At 48.7% G+C, this 26577-nt stretch overlaps 1 protein-coding gene across 1 annotated transcript in view; it reads right to left on the reverse strand.

The window, feature by feature from the left end:
- The window catches only part of VWF (von Willebrand factor), a 178977-nt gene that overhangs the window by 85697 nt on the left and 66703 nt on the right, over positions 1-26577 (reverse strand). Inside the window, exons 16-22 of the mRNA XM_017883319.1 lie at positions 25128-25368; positions 19335-19429; positions 16905-17065; positions 8447-8550; positions 6742-6880; positions 4019-4153; positions 1979-2125 (exon numbers count right to left, since the gene is read on the reverse strand). Of these exons, the coding sequence (XP_017738808.1) occupies positions 1979-2125; positions 4019-4153; positions 6742-6880; positions 8447-8550; positions 16905-17065; positions 19335-19429; positions 25128-25368 (1022 nt within the window). The remainder of the gene's footprint in view (positions 1-1978; positions 2126-4018; positions 4154-6741; positions 6881-8446; positions 8551-16904; positions 17066-19334; positions 19430-25127; positions 25369-26577) is intronic.

Here is a 26577-nt window from a genome sequence, read left to right on the forward strand (position 1 = left end):
GGAAAGCAAAAGAAAAGCAAGGGTTGCAATCCTAGTCTCTGATGAAACAGACTTTAAACCAACAAAGATCAAAACAGACAAAGAAGGCCATTACATAATGCTAAAGGGATCAATTCAACAGGAAGAGCTAACTCTCCTAAATATATATGCACCCAATACAGGAGCAACCAGATTCATAAAGCAAGTCCTTAGAGACCTACAAAGAGACTTAGACTCCCACACAATAATAACGGGAGACTTTAACACCCCACTGTCAACATTAGACAGATCAACAAGACAGAAAGTTAACAAGGATATCCAGGAATTGAACTCAACTCTGCAACAAGCAGACCTAATAGACATCTACAGAACTTTCCACCCCAAATCAACAGAATATGCATTCTTCTCAGCACATCATACTTATTCTAAAATTGACCACATAATTAGAAGTAAAGCAATCCTCAGCAAATGTAAAAGAACAAAAATCACAACAAACTGTCTCTCAGACCACAGTGCAAAAAACTAGAACTCAGGACTAAGTAACTCAATCAAAACCACTCAACTACATGGAAACTGAACAACCTGCTCCTGAATGACTACTGCGTAAATAATGAAATGAAGGCAGATACAAAGATGTTCTTTGAAACCAATGAGAACAAAGATACAACGTACCAGACTCTCTGGGATACATTTAAAGCAGTGTGTAGAGGGAAATTTATAGCACTAAATGCCCACAAGAGAAAGCAGGAAAGATCTAACATTGACACCCTAACATCACAATTAAAAGAACTAGAGAAGCAAGAACAAACAAGTTCAAAAGCTAGAAGACAAGAAATAAGTAAGATCAGAGCAGAACTGAAAGAGATAGAGACACAAAAAAAACCTTCAAAAAAAAAAAATCAATGAATCCAGGAGCTGGTTTTTTGAAAAGATCGACAAAATTGATACGACTGCTAGCAAGACTAATAAAGAAGAGAGAAGAATAGACTAAATAAAAAATGATAAAGGGGATAATACCACCGACCCCACAGAAATACAAACTACCATCAGAGAATACTATAAACACCTCTCTGCAAATAAACTGGAAAATCTATAAGAAATGGATAAATTCCCAGACACATACACTCTCCCAAGACCAAACCAGGAAGAAGTTGAATCTCTGAAGAGACCAATAGCAGGCTCTGAAATTGAGGCAATAATAGCCTACCAACCCAAAAAAGTCCAGGACCAAATGGATTCACAGCCAAATTCTACCAGAGGGTAAGTACAAAGAGGAGCTGGTACCACTCCTTCTGCCACTATTTCAATCAATAGAAAAAGAGGGAATCCTCAATTTATGAGGCCAACATGATCCTGATACCAAAGTCTGGCAGAGACACAACAAAAAAAAGAGAATTTTAAACCAATATCCCTGAAGAACATCCATGTGAAAATCCTCAGTAAAACACTGGCAAACCGAGTCCAGCAGCACATCAAAAAGCTTATCCACCACAATCAAGTCAGCTTCATCCCTGGGATGCAAGGCTGGTTCAACATATGCAAATCAATAAACCTAATCCATCACATAAACACAACCAACGACAAAAACCACATTATTCTCTCAATAGATGCAGAAAAGGCCTTCGACAAAATTCAACAGCCCTTCATGCTAAAAACTCTCAATAAACCAGGTATTGACGGAACGTATCTCAAAATATTAAGAGCTATTTATGACAAACCCACAGCCAATATCATACTGAATGGGCAAAAACTGGAAGCATTCCACTTAAAAACTGGCACAAGACAGGAATGCCCTCTCTCACCACTCCTATTCAACATAGTGTTGGAAGTTCTGGCCAGGGCAATCAGGCAAGAGAAAGAAATAATGACTTCCTCATGTCCTAATTGAATACCACCTTCCCCCAAGAAAGGAGAGAGAGACAATGGTTTGCTAATCAGGGAGCAGAAAATGCTCCAAAGGCCAAGTCCCCGACAAGATGAAGCAAGAAAAGCCACTGACCTGATATGTCTGCTTCAGGACCACGGAGATGCTCAGGTGGTGGTCCCAGACCACGGAGAGGGCTTTGCCCAACAGCAGAATGATGTACCGGCCAGACTCCACCACCTCAAAGTGAGTCTCATCCTTCATGGGCCTCTTCACATTCACCTGGAGGAAGACAAAACAAGACACACAGGAGGATGAATGGTAGGCTTGACAGCCAGATCCTCCCTCCACTCCACACCTGCCCATCTGTCTCCAGTGCCCACAAGTGCAGGCACCACCACCCCTCCATGACCCCACATGCCACTGCACCCCTGCAGGGCCAGCCCCACGCCAGGACATGTCTGTGGCCACCTCACCACCACCACTCTCCAGGCGTCCATGACCAAGAGACGGTAACAGAGGTAGCAGCAAAGTCATGATCATGAAATTAAAGTACTATGAAACCAATCAGCCGAAGACCATCCATCGCTTCACAAAAGGTGTTTTATTGACAATTAGTCATTAAATATAGTGGTCCCCTAGACAGGTTTTCAACATGGCAATGATTTTAAGCATCTCTAGTTGACTGTTTAAAAATCTATTCCTCTATAAAAATAAGCAGCAGACTCTCACCTTTCCTGTATCCCACCACCTCCCCCTCCTTAGAGCCACTGTCATCAGGAGGAGACAGAGCTAAAGAAAAAAAGGAAACGCGGCACTCAGTGCTAGTGCCAGGAATCATACACTGCGGGTTCGAGAAGGGCTCTGACCTGAGCCTCTGACTTGGCCCAATCCCTGCCAGTGCTGCACCCTCGAGGCCCATTTCAGCATGCGTGATGGACCCTCTAATTCCTCAGACTGAGACTGAGGCTGAGAACCGCCGTCACCCCTTTGCAGAGGTCTTCTTGTTAGTAACACATCACGTGCAGAGCTAATCACATGTGCAAATCTATCCCTCACATGTCTGCACACCTGTTCAGCATCATCACTATCACTCTGCCCTAAATAGAGCTGTCCTTTGAAACAGAGTTGACACTACTGACCCACAGTTAATACATTATGCTTGCTAAGTAGTTTTCTTCCATAATGGTGAAGAATTCACCTCCTATCCCCTGATGTCAATGGTGGGTATTGGGAAGAAGGCAGAGATGCAGGCTGAGGCCACGGGAGAAAATGAATATACCAGGACAGGTTTGTGCCCAGAGCCTGGGTCTCCATAGCACTCCATGCCCAGACCTACTGAGTCAGAATCTCAGGATGGAGCTCCAGGATCCACATTTTAAACAAGATCTTCTAAGAGAGTCTTGTGTACACTTCTGAGAACTACTTCTTAAGCTCTTAGTACATAGCGGACTGAATCACTTTACTTCTCTTTTGAGCTCCTTTAAAAATGTTTATCTGGCCGGGCACGGTGGCTCACACCTATAATCCCAGCACTTTGAGAGGCCAAGGCAGGTAGATCACCTGGGGTCAGGAGTTCGAGACCAGCCTGGACGACATGGCGAAATCCCATCTCTACTAAAAATACAAGAAATTAGCCGGGCACGGTGGCGTACACCTGTAGTCCCAGCTACTAAGGAGGCTGATGCAGGAGAATCGCTCGAACCCTGGAGGTGGAGAGTGCAGTGAGAAGAGAGATCACACTATTGCACTGCAGCCTGGATAAAAGAGCAAGACTCCATTTCAAAAAAAAAAAAGTTTATCTGAAAAGAACAGAAAACATACGCAACATATCCCATAACATCACTTCATACACACACACAAAGAAAGCCCGGCTACCCTCCAGTCCCCACCCTACTCCAGAGGTGAGCACTGGTTCTTCCCATGTTTGTGCAGATGCATGTGCACATCCTTCACACACACACACTGCACTGTCGCTAAAATACTGCTCTGCCACTTGTTCTTCTCATAAAATAATACGTCACGGTCAGTTGCAACAACTCTGCCTCATCCCCTTTAATGGCTGTGCATGATTCCATTCACACAAGTTCTAAATGAATGCTTGGAAAATGTTCCTCTTAAGTGACAGAAGCACAAAGCGGGACATGAGGGTGGAGGAGATGAGGCCGCACTTACCTCCCCATCGAACAGCTCAATCTCTCCTCCCTCCACCAGGATGGTGACATGTTTCTTGCATTTCACTGAGGGGTGGCTGCATCCCTCATTCCCCACCAGGATCCGAAAGGTCCCAGGGTTACTGCCGCAGTAATCCTAGGGGAAGAGGAGTGCCATGAGAGGACCATTATTCCCACTGGCTCTCACCAGACCACAAGATTGACATCTCGTCATCGCAGGCCTTTGAGTATGTGTCACAGGATCTTGCCATGTCCATGGCTGTGCATATGTGTGTCTGTGTGCGCCTGGGGGAAGGGGGATATGCCCAGGTTAATGCCCTCAGGTGTGTGAACCTTGCCCATGAAAGATGAGCCAGGTGCCTGCAGTGAGTGGGGTGGGAGTAAAGGCGGGAGAGGGAAGGAAGGTGACATGTGGCCTGCTTTGATGGATGCATCAGGCTCAAAGGCCTTGCCTAGAGCCCATCAGAGTCCCTCTGGAGCCCTTGCCTCGAGTCCCACCCAGGTAGCTGGGACAGTTTGACCACAGGGCACTTTGCGGCTCTAAATTCTGGCTGAATCCCTCTGAACTGCTGGCCCAGAAACGGAACCAAATACGGTTTGACACAGCTCCACGGGTCCTGAACTGCCAGGTCGAGATGAGTGGAGACGATAAGGGAGTTCCGGTCCTTGCTGGTCAATTGCATAGAAAATTAAGCAAAAGGGGACACATTCCTGGCAAATCTCTCTCCCATGGTGGCTACTATTGTGGTACGATGAAAAAAAAAAAAAGATAAAACGTTCAACTGAGAAAAACAAAGTGTGTCGCTTGAACCCAGGAGGCAGAGGCTGCGGTGAGCCGATATCACGCCACTGCACTCCAGCCTGGCGACAGAGCAAGACTCCATCTCAAAAAAAAAAAAAAAAAAAAAAAAAAAAAAAAAAAAAAGAAGAGAAGAAAAGAAAACAAGGTGTGAATCTTGATTCTGCCACTTACTGGCAACACTGAGCAAACCACTTACCTTTCTGACACACACACCCACACACACATACGCCCATGTAGTCATACACACATACACCCACACACGTAGCCATACACACGCACATGCATACACACATGCACACATATATATACATGTGTCCATACAACACACACAATCTGACCTCTGTAAGATTCCATTCAACTTAATGGGATTGTTAGGTTAAATGGCTTTGCGTTAGGTTGATGCATGGCGAAGGCTAAAAGAGGAAAAAGTGCTTTATTTGTTCTTATCATCAGCTGAGATTTCTGAAAGACAGGGAGTTAGGTCTTGATGCTACTCCCCAAAGGAGGACAGCAGAAAGGGGAGGGGCCCCAGGACAACGCTGCAGAAGACAACAGAACCAGCTGTGGGAAAGGAAAACAAGCCGCACACACAGGGCACCGTTTGGAGGGGAATCTTTACAACTGGTCCAGTTGGGAAAGCTGGCCTGGACAGGGAAGGGCTGGGAGCGGTAGATGCTGACTGGCTGTCTGGTCCTTGCTGCACTGAATTAATTTTTTCCTGGATGTTCAGATTTGAAATGGGCTGGGTAGTTGTTCTGCAAAGCTGGTGCCACCTTGGCTTTTGCTGCTGAGGCTGGGAAACTTCCATATAGAACCCTCTGGGAAAGCTCTAGAGGGGCGCATACCGCCCGGCTCACAGGTTCCTTGCCTGGTCTGCATGCCCTGTGACCCCAGCACATAGCCTGCCTCTCTGGGCCAGCCCAGGTGTGAGGTGGGGACTGCGGAGGCTGCTGCTGGCTCCGCCCCAGGCCCAGCATGCTCTACATGGGAGATCGGTCCATAGTCACCCACGCTGCCTGACTCACCAGCTCCTGCAACTCAGCCTCTGGGGCTGGGGCTCCTATGGGTTTGTGGTCTTCCATTCAGACCACACCAAGCCCCCACTCCCTCCTCCTCCTGGGAATGGAGACAGTGGGACCATATTTGTTTAAAGCTTCACAGAGTACAGCGCCTCGGCTCTGGGGAGAAAAGCACTCATACTTCCTTGCTTACACAGTTGACGTCAACCAGCAAGAGAAACTTACAAGAATCCATGCAGTGGGGAGTGGGAGGCGGAGGGGCTGTTGCCCACACTCACCGGTGAGGACTCCTGGACTCGTTCTCACCCGCTGGACAGGATGACTTTCCCGTGTCCTACACTCCCACTCCTCCCATTCTGAATTCTACCAAGTTAGAAATTAAAATGGCAGAGAATTCCACAAGGCCATACCATGGGAAGCAAACTCCAGGGATCATTTCAACCATCCTCCTGTCTGGGGCCACTGCACACCACGTGCAGACTGTGCACTGCCCAGGGTGCTGGAAGGGAGGCTCAGCGGGACTGAAATCCCAGCCCAACCCACTCCCTCAGCTACGTACCCTGACTGAGGCTGTATCTGCCAGAAGCAACAGAGGCCTTTTTCTAATTCCACATCTGTGCTAACGTGGACTGGCAGTAGCCTCTCTCCCACACCAATCCTCAACAACAAACAAGCTTGTTTCGTTTTAGAAGTCCCCAGGTGAGCAGAGGGAAAATGGACAACCACTTTGAGCTTCAAATCCCCTACCGCTTCAGGCACCTCTGTGAAGGACTGGAAAATACTCCAGTAGAAACCAGACCCAGAGTCGTTTCTGCAGACAGGCCCACAGAACCCAAGCTGAGGCACACCACACACCCCTCCTAGAAAGAGACAGCACCCTCTCCCCATCTCCCCACCTCTCACCTGCACCAGAACGTACTGGCACTCCCCGGGGAACATGTATTTGAGCCCGTCGAAGGTGAGGTAGTGGGCCATGCCAATCGTGGAGCACGTGGCGTCACACACGTGGTCTGTGCAGTTCCACTTCCGGTCCCGACAGACACTAGGAGCAGTCATGGCAGGGATGACAAGTTGGGCACCTTGGGTTTGAGGGGCCCATCTGGGCAATAGAGACAATGAAGGGACACAGAATACTCTGGGTGCCTCCCAACCCTCCAGGAAGCCCAAGGAAGATGAGGACCTGTAGCATGGAGTGTGGACTTCACAGGCCCAGCATGGGGCCCAGCGAGACACAGGGAAGCCTAGCTGCTCTCCCTAAAAGGGGGAAACTGAGGCAAAGAAGGGAAGGGGTTGTCCAAAGTGAGTCAGGCTGCCAGGGAGGAGGCCCAGATGCTCTTTAGGCCTCCTGTTATGAATTCGCTCAGCCTCACCCTAGAAGCCACATCTACCTGAGATTGGCCACAGGGTCTCTGTCAAACAGACACACTGAGGTTGAAAGCCTGAGGCTAACAGGAAAAGCAAGACACAATAGTGGGAAAGCCCAGAATCTGGAAAAGAGTGATGAAGCATGCACTTCTGCCAGGAGTGGCTCTGTGCGCATAGCTACACATTAACACGTACGTAGCTACATGTTAAAATCTATAGTGATCTGCCCACTGCCACGTGTCCCACCCTGCCACCACCTGTAACCAGAGCTGACATCAAGAAGCCCACTTGTGCGTCAGAGGTGGTAAGCTCAGACCTCAAGTCCAAGAGACAGCCCTCTCTGCCTCTGTCCAGTAGGCCTCTTTCCAAGGCTGTGCACAGCCACAGAGTCGAAGGCAGGGTGAATGAGCAGGGTGAGGGGTTATGTGCAGGATGGCCAAGGAAAAAGGAGAAGGCAACCAGCTACCCTCGCCTCAAACCATGCCGTTGCAAGCTCACTCACGCTGTGCTCATGGGCAGTGTAAGGCCTGCAAGGAAAGGACCCTCCAGATCCCGTACCCACTGGCAGCTTGGCCACAAACCCAATGACTGGTGGGGCGAGGTCCCTGTCTTCCGTGGGGCCCATCTCTCAGAACAGAAATACAAGTTGAGCATTCCTAATCCAAAAATCTGAAGTCCAAAATGTTCCAAAACCCAAAATTTTGAGCACCAACATGACACCATGTTGGTAGCTGAGAGGGTGACACCTTTACTTTCTGATGGTTCAATGTACACAGAACTTTGTTTCATGCACAAACGGTGAAAATGCTAAATACACATTAAATACATATTTAAAATATTGTATAAATTTACCCTCAGGCTATGTGCATCAGGTATATATGAACCATAAATAAATGTCATGTTTAGACTTGGGTCCCATCCCTAAGACACCTCATTATATGTATGCAAATATTTCAAAGTCCAAAATAATGCAAAATGCAAAACAGTTGTGGTCCCAAGCATTTCGGATAAGGGATACTGTACTAACCTGTTGAATAGTGTCTACGCAGGACAGGCACAGGTGATGAGAAAGATTCTCCCCATTTTACAGATGGAGAAACACAAGCACAGAGGAAAGGCAGAGAGGAACTGGGTTCCCACAGGGGGCTGGAGGCAAGTGCGGAAGGAAGGTCCTGTGGCCGCGTGTGCCCTCACTCCACCCACAGGGCCTGGGTCCCCGGGGCAGCCGCTCACTGAGCCTCACCAAGTGTTGCAGTCAATCTTCACTGCTTCTCCGGGGGCATACTCCTTGCCCTGATGGAAGCAGGGACACCTTTCCAGGGCCACACATCTGTTTTCATGCCGGACCTAAGGGAAAAGAATCCAAGTCTTCAGGGCCACAGTGACTGATCTAAAGCCCTCCTCCAGCCCGCTCCAGGAAGTACTGTCTGAGACTTGAGCCTAGGCCCAGCACTGGGACCGGCACCAGGACCAGGACTCGGCCAGAGGACAGCTTCCACTACAGGCCAAGCCAGGACAGGAAGCCTACGCCCAGGCTGGGGCTTGGCAAACATGGGTTCCCATCTACATGGCTCCTCCCTGTCAAGTAAAGACACTGACTGCCCTCTGCCCTCTCATGCCCTGCTGGGGCACTGTAACCTGGACACTTTTGCGAAGGTACTTCAAAAAAGCATGTCCAGAGGCCTTGAAATGCACATATTCTTGCACCTAGCCATCCCAAGGAAAGGACTTCTCTAAGGGAAATAGAATTACAAAGATTGATGGAGAATTATTTATCATTGCAAAAAAAAAATTGGAAAACAATTAATAGGAAAATGACTAAATCCATTAAGGAATCGCCAGGCACCGGTATCCTACGGTGTTATTACAATGGCCCTTTGGAAGAATCTTAAATGAAGCGAGAAATACTTACACTGTTGATTTTTAAAATAGGAAGAAAAACTGTATATACATATGGTTCCAAATTTATATGTATTTCACAAAAGACTAGAAGAAGATACAGAATCTGCTTCCAGGTGGTGAGCTGGGATAAGGGAGTGGGAGGATTTTATTTTCTTTTTCGGTTTTAAGATTTTTTTTCCAAGTGTTCTTCAGTGAGCATGTATTATGTTTATAATTAAAGAAAATGAACACTATATTGAATAAAATTAATGTGTACTTAACACTCTGGAGGTGAGGGTCGAATGTTGGGCATAAGTAGCACTCGATCAGAAGTAGAGTCTGAGGGCTGGTCCAAGCCACAGGCCCCCCTCCTGCCCAGTCTCCAGTATTCCGGTTCACTCTCCACGGGGTATGCTTTACTTCCCCGTCCTCATGCCTCGGGAAACTACTTACGTGAGCATGTTGTACTTCTCAGGTCTGTTGGGGCTGGGGAAAAAAAAGAACTAAAGGCCAGGCACGATGGCTCACACCTGTAATCCCAGCACTTTGGGAGGCCAAGGCGGGCGGATCACGAGGTCAGGATCAGACCATCCTGGCTAACACGGTGAAACCCCGTCTCTACTAAAAAAATACAAAAAATTAGCCAGGCGTGGTGGCGGGCACCTGTAGTCCCAGCTACTCGGGAGGCTGAGGCAGGAGAATGGCGTGAACCCGGGAGGCGGAGCTTGCATTGAGCTGAGATCGCACCACTGCACTCCAGCCTGGGCAACAGAGCGAGACTCGGTCTCAAAAAATAAAAATAAAAAAAAGAACCACCAGCCCCAGTGGTTTCCGGAAGAGTTGGCCAAACCCACTCTAAGCTCAACATGCAGACATGCTTCTGTCCCGACTTCAGAGGGCAGCCCTGGATGCCTGCCCTGGTGTGGCTTAGGCTTGGGGGCTCTCAAAGAGGCCCGGGTCACCCCCAGGTGAAAGACTGTCACACCTTGGCTCCAGAGCTACCTGCAGGGCGAGAAGCTCCTGGTCTGGACAGCTCCAGCTCCATGCAACCCACTCCCTCCCCAGACAAGCCGGAGCTCCCAGGCCTGGAGCTAGACAAATCCCTAGGAACAGGGCAATCTTAGGCTGAACAAAGGGCTTTCAAGGACCCAGGCTAGAATCATATGTGAGCGCCGTGTGTGTGTTGGGGAAGGGGTAGGGAAATAGGAAGAATCCTCCACTACCGAATGCTACCTTCGCCCAGCCTCTGGAGGTGTCCCCGAATACCTGGACCCCAGCTGATGAGGCAGTATGACAGGGCAGAGAAGATGATGCAGGTTGACCCCACTCTTGGTAGCTCGTACCTCCTGGAACCACTGTTCTTGGGAGGGCATGAGCTCAGATGCCCAGTAGGGAAGATGGCACCTTGGCAGGATCTGGGAGGGACTGAAAAACTCTCTAGCAGAGCCTTCAAAGCCTCTGTCACAATTAGGGTTAATTTCCACATCGCCCCCATCCTGGGTCAGCTCTGACAAGCCTGAGGCCCGCCACCTAGTGGCTGCTACAAGAATGACTGAGGCATCCCACAGGGACCTTACAGTCAATGGAAACCAGGTAACACGCCTCCTTGTAACAAATACCACGTGGGACAGAAGTGCAGGGATGGACACCGGGAAACAGAGCCAGGCTCCCCTCACCTCAGCACGTGTTGCCCCTACCCCTTGGACAGGTCTGGCTGGGGGCTCCCGGGCCGCTTGGTCTGCATGCTGCATGTTTTTACCTCTCACCATGATATTCAACCCATGGGAAAACCCACAATGCATTCATGGCCCAGGGAGTCCCTATCACCCAGCTGTGGGTCTATGGAAGCCCAGCCCTCCTCTAGCAGACAGAACACTCCAGTCCCAGCTCGGGTGTGAGATAAAATGCCATGACTGCAGCCGACACTACCTCCTCCTTCCGAGCACCCACTGCAAACCACGTGGCTGCTCTCTGCCGACTCGTGTTAGCGAGAGGAGGTTATTAATTCACGGACAATATTATAATAGGACCTTGATTATTAAGTGAGGACTGCTATGAAGGCCACGGTGGTGTGGAGTTAGGTCCTAAGAGAGCTGGAGAGGAGATAAAATATAACCTTCAAGGAGAAGAAAGAGTTTCCAGGCCACAGCATGAGGCTTTGTGACTTGGGAGAGAAGAGCAGGTAACAATAGCCCAGCTAAACACACCCAGAGAATCCCAAAGCAGCAAAGACATTCAGGGAGGTGGAAATTCACGGAGGTGGACAGGTGTGGAAATAAAGGGGTGATTTAGGGGATGGACGGGGCCCACAGGGAGCTGTGCAGAGAAGCAGGACAGGCCAGCGTAGTCCCTGACCGAGTTTTGTGACAAGTCCCTTAAACCTCACAGTGAAAATGAAGAGAACCATCTCCGTCTAGTGTCTGCCCTTTGGGACATCAGAAGGCTACTAAGTTAAAGTCTATGAATGTCCCCTGAAGACTTCACAAGAAAGCCTGGCAGAAATACCCGTCCCATTATTCACCAACTCATGACCTCTTCAGTCAGAAGGGCTCAGGCTGAGAATGTGGTCCTACGTGTTGGTCCGCGTCAAGAAAAATTATAAAGTGGGAAAAAACTGCTCGTTACCTTTCTCTGAAAAGGTCCCATTGTCCCCAAACTCTCCATACGTGAACACCATTGCGACCCACTCTCCAAAATCTTGTTTACCTTCCAACTGCCCTTCGTTCATTCTCCTACCCCATCAGTACTTTCAGGCCACAGCAGCGGAACTCAGCCACAAGTCTGCGAGGAGGAGAGTGATCTGATGGAATAACTCCTGCTGAGCGTGGTGACTCTTCCTATGAGGACTTATGAGGTTCCACTTTTCTTTAAACCTCTCGCTTGTTAACCAAAATGAATGTTTGCTTATTTTATGTCAGTAAGCCCGACTGAGTGACCAATCGTGGACCATGCAGGAGATATTTCGGGAACAGGCCCTTCCTGGGACCTTTTAGAATGTACAATGCCCACGTGAGGCCGCCTCTGGATGGGCCCTTGAACCCAAGCTCTGAAGTTTAAGAAGTAGTGCCCAACTCCTTCAGTCTTCATATGGGGCCAGTAAGGAAACCGGGCATCCTGGGATCAGGCACGTAAACACACTTCTCACCGCCAAGAGGCTCCCAACACCAGCAGTTTGGGAGACGTAGCTGCTAGGTTTCAAAGGGTAAGTCAGCATCTCCCAGACAGAGGCCTAAGCGTTTCAGATTGGAGGAGCCCTGGTCTCAGAGTCAGGAGACCAGAATTTCCACTATACAACTATGAAGCCTTGACCCGGCTCTGTTCCCTTTCTGTCCTCAGTCTCCTCCCATGTGATAAAAAGGGCTGACATAATGGGGCTTCAGGGTTTCTTCTTCTCCGCCCTCTACGATGCTCCTGGAGTTACCCTGTGGCCGAACTCAGGAACGGTGAGCAGGGCAGTGGGTTGTGCTTTGCCGTCACCTGGTGGTGGGAGCAGGGAATATTCTAACTTAAAGAGATGGACGCTTCAGGCAAGCATCACTCCAAGATTTTCTGAACTAGAGAAAAATACCTGGGAGACCTTCTAGTACAACTCCCTCATTTTATCAATCCAGTGGGTCTCAGAAAGTGAACACTAGGATCTAAAAAGTTGCTCCTGTGTGTGCTACTTCCCTGCAGCATCTCTGTTCTTAGCAGGATTCACGGTTTCCCACCATGAACTTATCGTAGTAGTGGTCATTAAACCACCACTCACTAAGCACCTCCCATGTGCTCGCTGCTCTCATCTCCAGTCTACCCAACAGCCTGTAAGCCAATTTTACAGATAAGAAAATTAAGACACCAAGATGTTAAGTGACTTGCCACTCACTTAAGTAGATGTCAGGAGCCGGGATTCAAACCTAGAAGTATGAGGTTCCGATACCATGCCATTTCCACGCGGCTTCTCTGCCCTTCATTTACCATGGTGCAGACCACTTAGCAAAGGGGCCCCCATCCTCATTCCCATGCCAGGAGACCTTTGCCAGATGGCAAGAGCAGACAGGGTCTGCAGCTTGCAGAGTCAACCAGAAAACCTCTGCTCTAAGCAGGTGCCAGGCCTAAGACAAATCAGAAAGAGAGAGGCTCTTTCTCTGTCCCCCAATATCTTCAAACAGGTGCTTCTGGGCGTACGGTGGACCCTCAGAGACACCTTAGGGGAGGAGAGACAATCTTCGGCTGAGAACAGGGCTGCTCAAAGTGCATTCCCTGGGCCAGGGCCAACCTGTGAGGGTGTAAGCCCAGAAACTGAGAGAAAGTGTTTAGAAAATCTTAGGGAAATGTGGCAGAGTCATGTCATGTCTGTTGTATGTCATAAAAAGTGGGAGGTAAGAGTCTAGATTTGGGGATCATGAAAAGAAAGAAAGAAAACATTTTTTTAAGTCGGGGCATGGTGGCTCACACCTGTAATCCCAGGACTTTTGGAGACAGAGGCAGGCAGACCACCTGAGGTCAGGAGTTCAAGACCAGCCTGGCCAACATGGGCGAAACCCCATCTCTACTAAAAATACAAAAATCAGCTGGGCGTGATGGCGGGCGCCTATAGTCCCAGCTACTCAGGAGGCTGAGGCAGGAGAATCACTTGAACCTGGGAGGTGGAGGTTGCAGTGAGCCGAGACCGCGCCACTACACTCCAGCCTGGGCAACAGAGTGAGACTCCATCTCAAAANTTGGGAGGCCGAGACAGGCAGATCACCTAAGGTCAGGAGTTCAAGACCACCCTGACCAACATGGGGAAACCCTGTCTCTACTAAAAATACAAAAATTAGCCGGGCTTGGTGGCACACGCCTGTAGTCTCAGTTATTCGGGAGGCTGAGGTAGGAGAATTGCTTGAACCCGGGAGGTGGAGGTTGCAATTAGTTGAGATAACACCACTGCACTCCAGCCTGGGTGACAAAGTGAGACTCCATCTTAAAAAAATTATTAAAAAAAAAAAAAGAAAAAAGCTCTTGTCGCCCAGCCAAGAGTACAGTGGCGCAATCTCGGCTCACTGCAACCTGACTCCCGGGTTCACACCATTCTTCTGCCTCAGCCCCCCCAGCAGCTGGGACTACAGGCACCCGCCACCATGCCCAGCTAATTTTTTGTATTTTAAGTAGAGACGGGTTTCACCGTGTTAACCAGGATGGTCTCGATCTCCTGACCTCATGATCTGCCCGCCTCAGCCTCCCAAAGCGCTGGGATTACAGGCGTGAGCCACTGCGCCTGGCCAACAATATTTTTTGATTGGGTGGGATCATATTATTTTTGTCATTGCTTTTTATTTTTATGAGAATTCATTTTTATTGTATTTACAAAAGCATGGGTCCACAACAGATTGGAAATCTAAGAAAAAACATCCTTTACGGGTCTCTCCTACGGACAGCAGGAGGAACTGATGGGTGCAGCCTCAGAGACAGTCTTGGTTGGTTACAAAAACAACAATTAAAGCTATTCCTACACTTCTGTAGAACTCTCTGGCTTTAAAGTGCTTTCACACACATCTCCTTGGGGCCCACAGTCATGCATGATGGAGGCAGAACAGAAATTAGGTGTCTACATAACACATGAGGTGACTGGGCTTCTGGTAAAGACTGAACGACTGCAAGAGCATGGAATCGGAAAGCAGGGAAGGCTGGCCTCACGGGTCTGCCCTCTGCACCCTATTCCTGCTCGGTGCTCTTTCTGCTCTCTGTAGATCTGTCCCCAAGAAAAAGCCACCTCCCTTTCCCCTTTCAAGTCCTCAGAAGAATGCAGAATCCATGACCCCTTCCTCAAGCCCTTAGTGACATCCCACAACCCTGCCCCTTCACATGGGACAGACTGGACAGAGTTACACCCCGAGGGATAATGTCTGCACCATCAGATGGGCCCAAACAGGGTGTTTCCAGGCCCAGCCCCATTTTCTTTGTGTTATGGCCAAGAACACGTGTCCCGTGCTGCAGCCAGCACGCTGCGCACACTTAATAAATTACACGGACTTCTCTGCTCTCTCGAATCTGGCCTCAATAATTTGCACATTCGCCGGCATCGTAATGAAGCAGTTGTGAAAATAACCCAATCTCTTACAATATGAACTTGCAAGTTTATAAGCCCCTGTGGCTGAAGTGCGAGTCACTTCGTCACGTGACAGGTATCCAAGTGCTGTCCTCAGAATGCATGCCCAGTGCTTCAGGAATGCCAACAAGCACCTAACAGGACAGCCACAGCCTGTATCTGAAGTCTCACTGTCCTCTTGGGATCTGGGGTCATCACGTAATTATTGTGGTTATTAAAATTTAAGGCTATCTGTATTTTTTCCTTCATGGCAAGAAAGTTCTTTTCAAAGCATATCCGATGCTGACACGGTCCTCCGAGTGATTCCTTTTCCTGCTGAGTATGATGAAGAGACAATGATCTATGCCTTGCCCACACCAAAGCTCTGAGACTTTCTATACAAGAGGCCCCAGGAATAAAGAAGAGCAAGAAGGAAGATTCTCCTATTTTTTGTTCCTACCCAGGTCTGAGATTCCCCGCCTTAGAGACCCTTCATGATATCCACCTTCTGCTGAGGCACCAAACAGCCCTTCCAGTTCGAAGGTGCTCACTGGCCAATCACTAGGCTCTCCTCACCAGAGAGATTTGTAAACTGTCTTTACAAATTACAGGGTTTGTAAACTGTCTTTACAGTTCCAAAACCCTCAGAGGTGAACACACAGGAGGCGAGAATTAACAAGAGTTAGTCTCTCTGTTGGAGAGAACAAAAAGTTGAAGGGGAAGTAGAAAAACAAGCATCTGTCCTTCACACATGACAATCCCAGCCTTCCTGAGACATACTGGTAACTGCGTCCATGTTCCCTCTACAGAATATCGACAGGTCCCACAGTCCAGCACACTGCCCCTCAAGCGGAGTCCTGGGCATCAGTAAGTCCCCTCCACAGCCATTTGAGAGCCGCCCTGTCCCATTCTGGCCTCTACAGCCCCTGCCCCAACCCCTCACCATTCACATTGGGTATAAGGAATTGAAGTCGGGGGAAAACAAGAAGACAGAATGCATTTTGAAAGAGAAACATCTGGAAGTTGCACCCTTCAGGGTGTATGCGTCATCTATTTAATACGACACTGGCTAAGATTAGACTTGGGAGGGAGATGAGGAGGAGTAGGCATGCTCAGATCATTGCCAGCAGCAGCAGAACATCCACATAGGAGCCAGAAGTCGCAAACCAGCCCGGTCTTAGATGCATGGCCTCCATGCCTGTTTCAGCCACCAGAGTCATGGAATGTGAAGAGCTGGCCAAGACCTCACGACCCACATTACAGATGAGGAAAACAACGTTCACTGTGGGGAAGAGACTTGTTGGGCCCATGGTTTGCTAGTGACACAGCAGGGACATCAATGTCTTTTTTTTGAAATAGTAAGTTATATGCATATACATCAATGATATGCAAATATATATGTCTCTCCATTTTCATAGCATGGAAGGCAGCCCCTGGGAAAACTGTAGTGGGAATGCTTGTTTTTACTTGTAAGTATTTTCTGTAAATTCTTTGCTTCCTATGGCACTCCTGTAAGCTAAGTTCTTATATATTGTCAGATCCCGTGAGGACCAACTCCAGGCATTTTCGTAACAACTCCCTCCCTGACTTCAGCAGCTGACTCTGCCACAGAACAGCCTCCCCTTCTCCACACCCCACTACCAGCACTACCTCCATTACCATCCTTGTTGAGCCCTTCTTTCTTCCTCTCTCTGGCTCCACAGCCCCCACACTCATCCCTGCCTACAGGAAAACTGAAGGGCAGGTGCCAGCTCTGTGCCTGGTGACTCACCATGCCCGGGGGGCAGAGGCAGCCAGAGACACAGCCCATGCTCATGCACTCCAGGTCGTAGTTCTGGCATGTCTTGGCACACTCGAGCCCTTCAGCACGCGGGTTGTCAGCGGGACACACCAGCTTGACCATGGGGGGCCGACAGGATAGGCTCCTTTTGCCTTGAAGGTAGGAAAAGCAAAGAGATGATTAGTGAAACAGAGAATGGACCTATCTTCCACACTGTCCTTTGGTCCCCTAGAGGCTGTGACTAAATTCAAGAGACTCAAGAGTCGCTCACTTGCAGGGACCAGCTGCTGACTGAGCCAGGTTCCCTGTGTGGGACTGGGAGGGCACCTGCTCACCTGGGCTTCTATCTCTGGCTTACACTGGTGGCAGCTCTTCTGACCCCAGCTGTCATCTGATGTCCCATATTTGTCTTCACCCTTAACCTTGCTATATAGCAGGTTACATTGAATCAGGATGCACTGCAGAAATTTCCAGACCCAGGCTTGAGTAGACCTGAGTGTGGGTGCTAAAAAGGAGTTTTAATGGGACCTAACAGAATCATTCTTAAATGGTTACAACTCATGTGGGGAGAGAAGGCCATTTGACCACAATGGCTTTAAAACAGGCCTCTGTGGGCATCAGCCCCTGCCCAGCCACTCCATGTGAATTTGCAACCCTGGCAACACTTCATCCCCTGACACTCCAACCTCCCTTCCCTGCTGTTTCCCCTCTGATAATCCTGTATCTGTTTTTCTCACCACCTGATATACTACACATCTCACCTATTTGCTCACTGTCCTCCCCAGGCCACTGGGCCCACTAGAACGCATGTTCCATGAACCCAGAGATTTCTGTCTACTTTGCTCATAGACATATCCTACTTCCTGGCAATTAGTAGGTATCCATGGCTAATTGGGTAATGCTGACAGCAGATGATTGATACAGCACCTGTCTTTCCAAAGCCCAGGTGCACTTAATAGCATTTGTATCACATACTCGCTCCTGTGGGCAAAAAGTCAAAATTTCTTGGAAACTCTTGTTAGAAAACTGAAACTCCAAAAGGTTCAATGGCTTTTCCCAATCGGCACACAATCCCAGGAGTTTCCGGACTTTGAAAAAGATTGTTTTCCAGTGACCAGACTAGAAGATTCTGAGCAGAAGCACGGAAGGTAGGTCTGAGAGGCAGAATGCAACAGAGACAGTGGGTGTGGGGGAAACGCTCTGAGATGGAGAGAAAGGAAGATGCAGAAGGATGGAGTGATCTTGAGGTCACAAGTTCTGGTCTCAACGTTTGAGCCACCCATGCTCTTGGGATCTTGCCCCAGCTCTAGGCTGAGACATTCCCCAGTCGGTCATGCCGGGAGCCAGACCTCTCATGCAGGGCAAGCCAGGAAGCAAAAAGCATGGCACAGAACTGGGTCCCTTGGACAGAAGGAGACTTATGGAAAATGAGAGGCAGAGAGGGAAGCCGTCAAGCTGGAGACTGAAGACAGCCATTTCTCTCTCTCCCACTGGAAGAGTCCTTTCTAAGCAAGGATAAGCCTCTGGAAGCAAATAAGGGCCCTGTAATCCATAAATGTGAATGTGAAACCCCCAGTACAAGGTCAGCCCCTTCTCCCTTCTATGCCCGGTCCTTAAACAGTACAGCAGGCCAGGCGTGCTGGCTCATGCCTGTAATCCCAGCACTTTGGGAGGCCGAGGCAGGCAGATCACTTGAGGTCAGGAATTCGAGACCAGCCTGGCCAACATGGTAAAACCCCGTCCCTACTAAAAATACAAAAAATTAGCCAGGTGTGGTGGCGCATGCCTGTAATTCCAGCTACTTGTGAGGCTGAGCAATGAGATCGCTTGAACCCATGAGGCAGAGGTGCAGTGAGCTGAGATTGCACCACTGCACTCCAGCCTGGGTGATAGAGTGAGACTCTCAAAAAAAAAAAAAAAAAAAAAAAGACAGTGCAGCCACCGTCAGGACCTTCGAATGGGGAGCAACAGACCCAACCTTTCTCTTTCTCTCTTTCAAACCCATCCAAGAAGCTTTCTAAAGAGCTGTCTTCATCAGCATGTCCATAGGAAACAAGAGGCCATGAAAGAAGGGTGACTGTCATCACAATCAAGGCCACCAACTCACTCACAGCTATCCACCGAGTTAAGGTCTCCATAGGCAAAAGAGGGGTCTCGCAGAATTTATCTGCAAGTCTTTCCCCTTACACAAAATCAAATACTTCTTGCCTCAATGATTTGGATTTACACATGCAAAGACATGTCTTGGCCTGAAAGTCACTCACACAAATCCAGAAATTATGGCAATCCTGGGCAAAGCCAGACCCATGCCTGGATGCACACACACATCAGACAGTGTCACCCAGCTCTCTCCCACCATTCCACACGTGAGGAATCCGGGCAGGACGGAGTCAACCGGCCTTCCGTGGGGACAGTACTCACTGCGGTGAGACAGGGGACTGCTGAGGACAGCGTCGGGCAGCAAGCTTCCGGGGACTCCACTCATGGTGCAGTGCATGAAGCCATCCTCACAGTAGCTGCAGAGGGGAAAATCAAAAAGCCCAGCTTCACAAGACTCGTCTACACTCGCCGCCTCCACATCCTCACCTCCCACTCACTCTCTGCCTTTTTCAACCAGGTCCCAGTCCCATAACCCCTCCTGAAGCACAGCTTGCGAACGCCACCAATGGATGAGCTCCACGTCACTAAATCCCGTGGGACTTTTTTCAGTTATTCTCTTAATTGATCCCGTTCAACATTATGCGTCACTGTTGAACACTCCACTCTTCCAGAAAAACAAAAAATATTCATCTCTGCAGGTTTTCCTCCCACTTCCTCAGTTCCTCCTTCTCATCCTCAGTTTTCATGCGCCCCCCCACTGCCTGGCCTTTAAATATCAGCCTTCCCCAGGCTCTGGTCCTAGACTCGCTCCTCTTCTCACACTCTGCTGCCATCCACACCCCCAACTCCAATCACAGACATGACTCATGAATCTACATCAGCAGCTCGGACTGCTCCTTTGAACCCCAGACCCGTATACTCAAATGCCTACATGGTCTCACTAATGTAGAGAGTCTCAGAAACACTTCAAACTCGGTACATCCAAAACTGAACTCACGATCCCCCCACCAAAGGCAATTCTCCTCCGGGGCTGATTCACTGAATGGTGACGCCATCCATGTATCACTGAAATTCATCTCCACTTTATCTCCACTGTCATGAGAAGGCATTATCACCTCTTACCTGGACTATGCAAAAGTTTCCTAACTGACTGTATGAGTAAAATTTTATAAAATGTGTGTGGTTGCTTTGTATGTATGTTTAATTTGTATAAATGATATCATATAGCACGCTGCATTTTGCTTTTCCCATTGAGCATCTTGTTTGTAAGATTCATCCCTGTGAAGCCATGGACCACTTGTCTGTGGCTTCTGTTACACAATACACCTTTTACGCAGTGTCCCAATGATGGACACAGGTTGTCACCTGCTCCTCACCACCACAGAGCTGTGCTGAACATCTGCAGACATGTGTCCTAATGAACCTGTGTAAGGATTTCTTTAGTCTATCTGCAGAGGCAGAAGTGCGGGGATAGCAGGTGTGAATATCTGACCTGCATGATGTGCCAAGTACTCTCCTAGATGGCTCAACCCAGTCTATGCCCTACAATAGCAGCTGAGGCCTCCATGCCCCTCGGCTCTGCCAACACTCAGCATTATCCAGATGTGTAATTTTTCCAATCTAATATGAAGTCATACTCATTGCTTTAATTTGCATTTTTCTGACTGTATAATTTTATTCAGTTTTGTTTTGTTTGGAGACCGAGTCTCACTCTGTCGCCAGGCTGGAGTGCAGTGGCTTGATCTCGACTCACTGCAACCTCTGCCTCCCAGGTTCAAGCGATTCTCCTGCCTCAGCCTCCCAAGTAGCTGGGATTACAGGCATATGCCACCACGCTCAGCTAATTTTTGTATTTTTAGTATAGACAGGGTTTCACCATGTTGGCCAGGATGATCTCGATCTCCTGACCTCGTGATCCACCCGCCTCGGCCTCCCAAAGTGCTGGGATTACAGGTGTGAGCCAACGTGCTCTGCCTGTTTTTGTTTTTTTGAGACAGAGTCTTACTCTGTTGCCCAGACTGGAGTGCAATAGCATGATCTTGGCTCACCGCAACCTCGAAGTCTCGAAGACAGGTTTAAAATCAACTCCTGGCCCTGGGCCTGGTCTGCAGAATAAATAAATACTCGGCTGTGATGGCCTCTGGGATAACCAAACACACAGTCTGCAGAACCTCCAGGCCCCAGCGTTTCACCCTCCTGCCACCTTTTCACGACCAACACTAGCACCTGCTCCAGCCAGGCTCATTCTCCATTGTGCTGTTGAAAGAATAAAAATAAACAGCTGCACACAGGCCCCGAGGTCCTTCCAACACACTTTCTCCACGAAACCCAATTTTCTAAACGAAGTGGAAAGACAAGCTGCTCAATAGCTTTCAGCACTGGTGCCTAAAAGAGAGACAAGGAGGATGCAGACTTGGAGACGTCTCTGATGTCAAACCCTAAAAGGAGCCCAAAGCCAGGGTCGCTCCCCAGCCCTGTTCACCCAGGGGCCAATGCACGCCTTCTCCCACCTTCCATTTTAGTGAAATAGCCAGCAACAGCTGCTGCCCTCCCAAGTCATACCAACTTCCTATAGTCTAGCCTCTTTCCTTACCACTGAAACATGGAGGCCACCATGACCTTCTGATCGCCAAATTCAACCATATATTCTCACTGTAATACGGAGAGTTCAAGAATCCCTGGGTTCTAGTCACTTGCTGGCTGATTTTGGAAAGTGATAATCTCTCTAAGCTTCCAATTCTTTACTAAAAAAGCAAGCCCTGCTTGCCCAACAGCATTCCCAGACAGAAACTCCTTGAAAACTATAGCCAAGACAACTGTAGTAAAACAGCACTGGGCTAAGGCCAAGAGGTCAATTCTGCAGAGGATGTTGTCCTACTCCCTTCTGCCCTTCATTTCCATGATACGGCACCGCTCGGGCTCTGCCCTTTTTATAGGCCTTTGATCTCTGGCCTCTCTCATGCAACCCTCTTTTTCTTCCTCTTGCCCTCTGAACATTTCCCCAAGTTCTGACTCAGTCCTCTCTTCTGCCCTCTGGCCCACTCCCTTTAAGGATCCTCGCTACTCTCATGGCTGAAACTGTCACCTCCATGCACATCTTTCTCTCCAGCCGCAACCTCTCACTCACCTTCCAGACCCATTTCAAGCTGTTGATTCCATTTGTTCACGAAGATGGCAACTCAAAGTCATCAAGGCCAAAACCAAAGTCATCACTTGCCCTCTACCTCCAGAGGCCCTCTTGGTGTTCTTGCCGTCACTGTCCTCACAGCTCTCACAGCTAGTCAAGTTCAGAACACCAGGGCCATCTGCAACAGCCCCTCCTCCTCGCAAACATCCCACTAGTCCATCTGCTTTCCCAGCGTCTCTGGCTTCTGGCTTCCACTCTCCATTTCCACTGCTATTGCTTGATCCAGGGCCTCACTACCTTCTTATCAGTCAATGTCAACATTTTCCTGTAGATGCTCTCCCTGTTGTCATACCTCATGCAGCTCCCAAAACCCATTCCCTGAAGTTATTCTTGGATCCTATTTGCTCCCTGCTGAGAAATTTCCAGGGGCCCCATTCCTACTGCTCCAGCATCAGTGCTCACCCCCTCACTTCTGAATACCCCTGAACCTCATCCCAACTTCCCTCCAGTCTTAATTTTCCTTCATACAGCATGTGTTCGTGCCAGAGGACTTACCTTGGGGATTGTGGAGTACTCCTTGTGTGTTTAGTCCCTAGACTTCCGCTCCACCTCAAAACAGTCCTCCAGGCTGGGCGCAGTGGCTCATGCCTATAATCCCAGCACTTTGGGAGGCTGAGACGGGCAGATCATTCGAGGTCAGGAGTTCGAGACCAGCCTGACTAACATGGTGAAACCCCCCTCTCTACTAAAATACAAAAATTAGCTGGGCGTGGTGGCACGCGCCTGTAATCCCAGCTACTCGGGAGGCTGAGGCAGGAGAATCGTTTGAACCCCAGAGGTGGAGGCTGCAGTGAACCGAGATCGCGCCACTACACTCCAGTCTGGGTGACAGAGTGCGACTCTATCTCAAAACAAAACAAAAAATCCTCCTCCATCCTTCAAGCCCACCTCTGCTGCTGGAATCCTCCCCAAGCTGAAAACCACTTCTAGCATGGAGTTTTCCCTAATTCCTCCCACATGGAAATTATTCCCCCCTTTTCTGAATAAGTGGTACCTTTTATGTCTCTGATATGGCACATCTACCAAATGTTATAGTTATTTCATCTCGATAAACATGCATTGTGTACCTACTTTGTGCCAGAACTGTGCTGGGGGCTGGGGTTCAGGGCCTAATATGTGGTCTGGACTCTAGGGGGGGCCACAGACTAGAGGGGAAACACAACATCTTTGATTGACATCCAAGTCCAACAGTGATAAATGTTTCACAATAGAAGGGTAAACAACCTGCTTTGGGTAAATATGTTGGAAGGGGCTTCGGATTAATCTCACTGGAGTGATAAGGAAAAGCTTCTTATTTAGTGTAATGTGCAGATTCTGTTCCGGTCGGCAACAAAAGCGAAACTCAGTCTCAAAAAAAAAACAGTGAACATGGATTGAATGTCAGATGTTACTAAGGAATTATTGTTCATGTTCAGGTTAATAATGGTATGATTATATATACTTTTTTAATTATTTGTTGAAATACATACTGAAGTATTTGCAGGTGAAATGATACAATATTTACAGCTTTTTTTTAAAACTATTCCAGGCATACAGGAGAAGAGTCGATAGACAAAATAAGAATGGTAAAGTGCTGCTAATCATTGAAGCTGGGAATGGATACGTTGGGGCTCCTTATACTTTTCTCTCTACTTTAATGTCTGTCTGAAATTTTCCATAATCAGGACTTTTTCTTTTTTTTTTTTTTGAGATGGAGTCTCGCTCTGTCGCCCAGGCTGGAGGTGCAGTGGCAAGATCTCAGCTCACTGCAACCTCTGCCTCCCAGGTTCAAACGATTCTCCTGTCTCTGCCTCCCAAATAGCTGGGACTATGGGCGCTAATTTTTTGTATTTTCACCATGTTAGCCAGGATTGTCTCAATCTCCTGACCTCGTGATCTGACCTCGTGATCTGCCCGCATCAGCCTCCCAAAGTGCTGGGATTACAGGCGTGAGCCACCACACCCGGCCAATCAGGATGTTTCTAACTGGTCTCCCCAGTAGACTATCAGGTACTGTGTCTGGTTTTTGTTTTTGTTTTTTTTCCCGTGATGAGACTTCCCTCTGTCGCCCAGGCTAGAACACAGTGGCACAATCACAGTTCACCGCAGCCTTGACTTCCTGGGCTCAAGCAATCTTCCCAACTCAGTATTTCAAGTGGCTGGGTCTACAGGTATGTACCACCACGGTCAACTATTTTTTTTCTTTGTATGTAGGGACAGTGCCTCATTATGTTGCCCAGGCTGCTCTCAAACTCCTGGGCTCAAGCATTACTCCCACCTCCACCTCCCAAAGTGCTGGGGATTACAGCTGTGAGCCACTGCCCCAGCCTGGCTCATCTTTAGATCACTGATTCTTAGCCAAAACTAAGACAGAACAGGAACAGGTGTTTGCCCAAAAAACGTCCTGTTGTAAATTTCTTCTATGCTCATGGCAACCCTGCTCAAAGTCACAGAAGGCTTAGGCAAAGACCTGCAGGAAGCAAGCATGATTGGAGCTATTTTGGGGAAGCGCATGAAGCAGGTCAGGCTAGCAAATGCCCCATGAAGGCAGCGCTGCAGTGGTCCGTGTTCTTCCTGCTCAAATGCTTCAGCCTCAGAATACTGAAAGCTGGTTGGAAAGGAGCGTGACAGGGAGATCTCCCTTCTCCTGTTCCAGAAAAGGAAAACTGAGACGTAAAGCCCAGAAATGGGGGCCAACACGTGACAGCTGGCAATAAAACTCAAGAACTCCTCCTGCCAGCCAGAAATCCTAGTTCCCTGTGTGGTAAGGAAGTCAGAAGACCCAGACCAAATCCCAGCTCTGCTTCTGACTGGCTGTATAATTCTGGACAAGTCACTTCCTTCCTTGGGCCCCAGTTTACCCATCCATGATATGAAGGACTTGAGGGCCCATTTTCTTCTCCAGCTCTGCTGTTTCAGAGGTCCCTGACCCTGCTGCCTGCACTTACCACATGGTGTGATGGTCTGAGAAGATGTCTTCCGGCTGGAAGATCTCACCATCATAGTAACAGGGGCACTGAGCCTTGGGTACGCAATCCCCCATCTCATCCATGTAGAGCCCTGGGGGGCAGAAGCAGCCCTCCAGGCAGGCCTCATTGCATTCCTCATCCGGGTAAGAGAGCGCGCGGCAGGTCAGGTTGCAGGGGTTCCCGCACTGCAGGTACACCTGGCCTTTCGGGCATTTCAGCTCTAGAAGAAAGAGGAGGAGTAAGGCCTCAGCAGGAATGTTGGACAGCAAGGACTACGGTTCTAGGACTTGCCACCCCTTGTAGCTGTGACCCCCAATTATTTAACTAAAAATTTTTATTGACATAATTGTAGACTTGCATGCAGTTACAAAGAAGTAATGCAGAAAGATCCCATGCACCCTTTACCCAGTTTTCCCCAACTGACCCCCAATTATATCTGTATGGTCACCAACTTCCTTTCCCACTATGAGCAAATGTGTCTCTTTCAGCATGCAAATGTGTATTATAATCATGGGGGCACATATTTTCTCCTCAACCACAGGGAATGTGCATGAGTCGTCTCTGAATTCTCAAAGACTAGGATGTAGTAGAAATCCTAGAAGATTTTGAAGTTGTGAATATTAAAAAGAACTGGGAGTGACAGGCAAGGGCATCCCCGTGATGATGACAATAATGGGTACCATTTATGGAGCACCTACTGAATGCCTTGCTCTTACATGGGCTCTATGCCTCACGCTGTTAGCTCTCATCATCCTCTTTCAAGAAACTTAGGCTGAGTGACTTGTCAGGGGTATACCTCACAGGAAGAAGCAGAGGCAGGATGTGAACCCAGCCCTCTGCAGCTGTAAAGCTCATGCTCATCACCATTATTCTCTAGACAGAAAACAGTCCCTTTGAGGACATGTTGGTCCCAAAGAGCAGGGACACTCATACCTACCCCAGCGAAGCGGGCCGCACCCATTTGCCCGCAGCCCTTACCCTCCTTAGCCTCCCACAGAGAAATACTGCAAGAGACACAAGCCAGGAAGTGTAGCAAAGTGGCAACGCAACTAAGGGAACGGGCTCTGTATCCCGAATACTTGGGTTCACGCCCAGGTCCAACACTAATTGGCTATGTGACCTTGGGCAGTATCCTCACTGGATGGAATAACAATATCCACCCAGTCTTCGTGAAGGTTGAATGAGATAACATTTAGAAGAACGTCTGGCATGTGGAGAATGCTCACTGCTAATAATGTTCACTGATAATAATTATCATCATCATTCTTATTGCTAAGGCAACAGCCCCAGCTCAGTGGGCCCAAGAAGGAAGGAGTATTCCAGATAAAGGCCTAGGCCTAAGAAGCCCTGGCATTCTGGTGACAAAATTCCTTAGGGGCAGGGTAGGGAGGACAGGGAAGGTGTGGGGAGCATTCTGCCCTTTCAAAAT

Source organism: Rhinopithecus bieti, unplaced genomic scaffold (assembly GCF_001698545.2).
Source record: "Rhinopithecus bieti isolate Rb0 unplaced genomic scaffold, ASM169854v2 scaffold_13342, whole genome shotgun sequence".
NCBI lineage: Eukaryota > Metazoa > Chordata > Mammalia > Primates > Cercopithecidae > Rhinopithecus > Rhinopithecus bieti.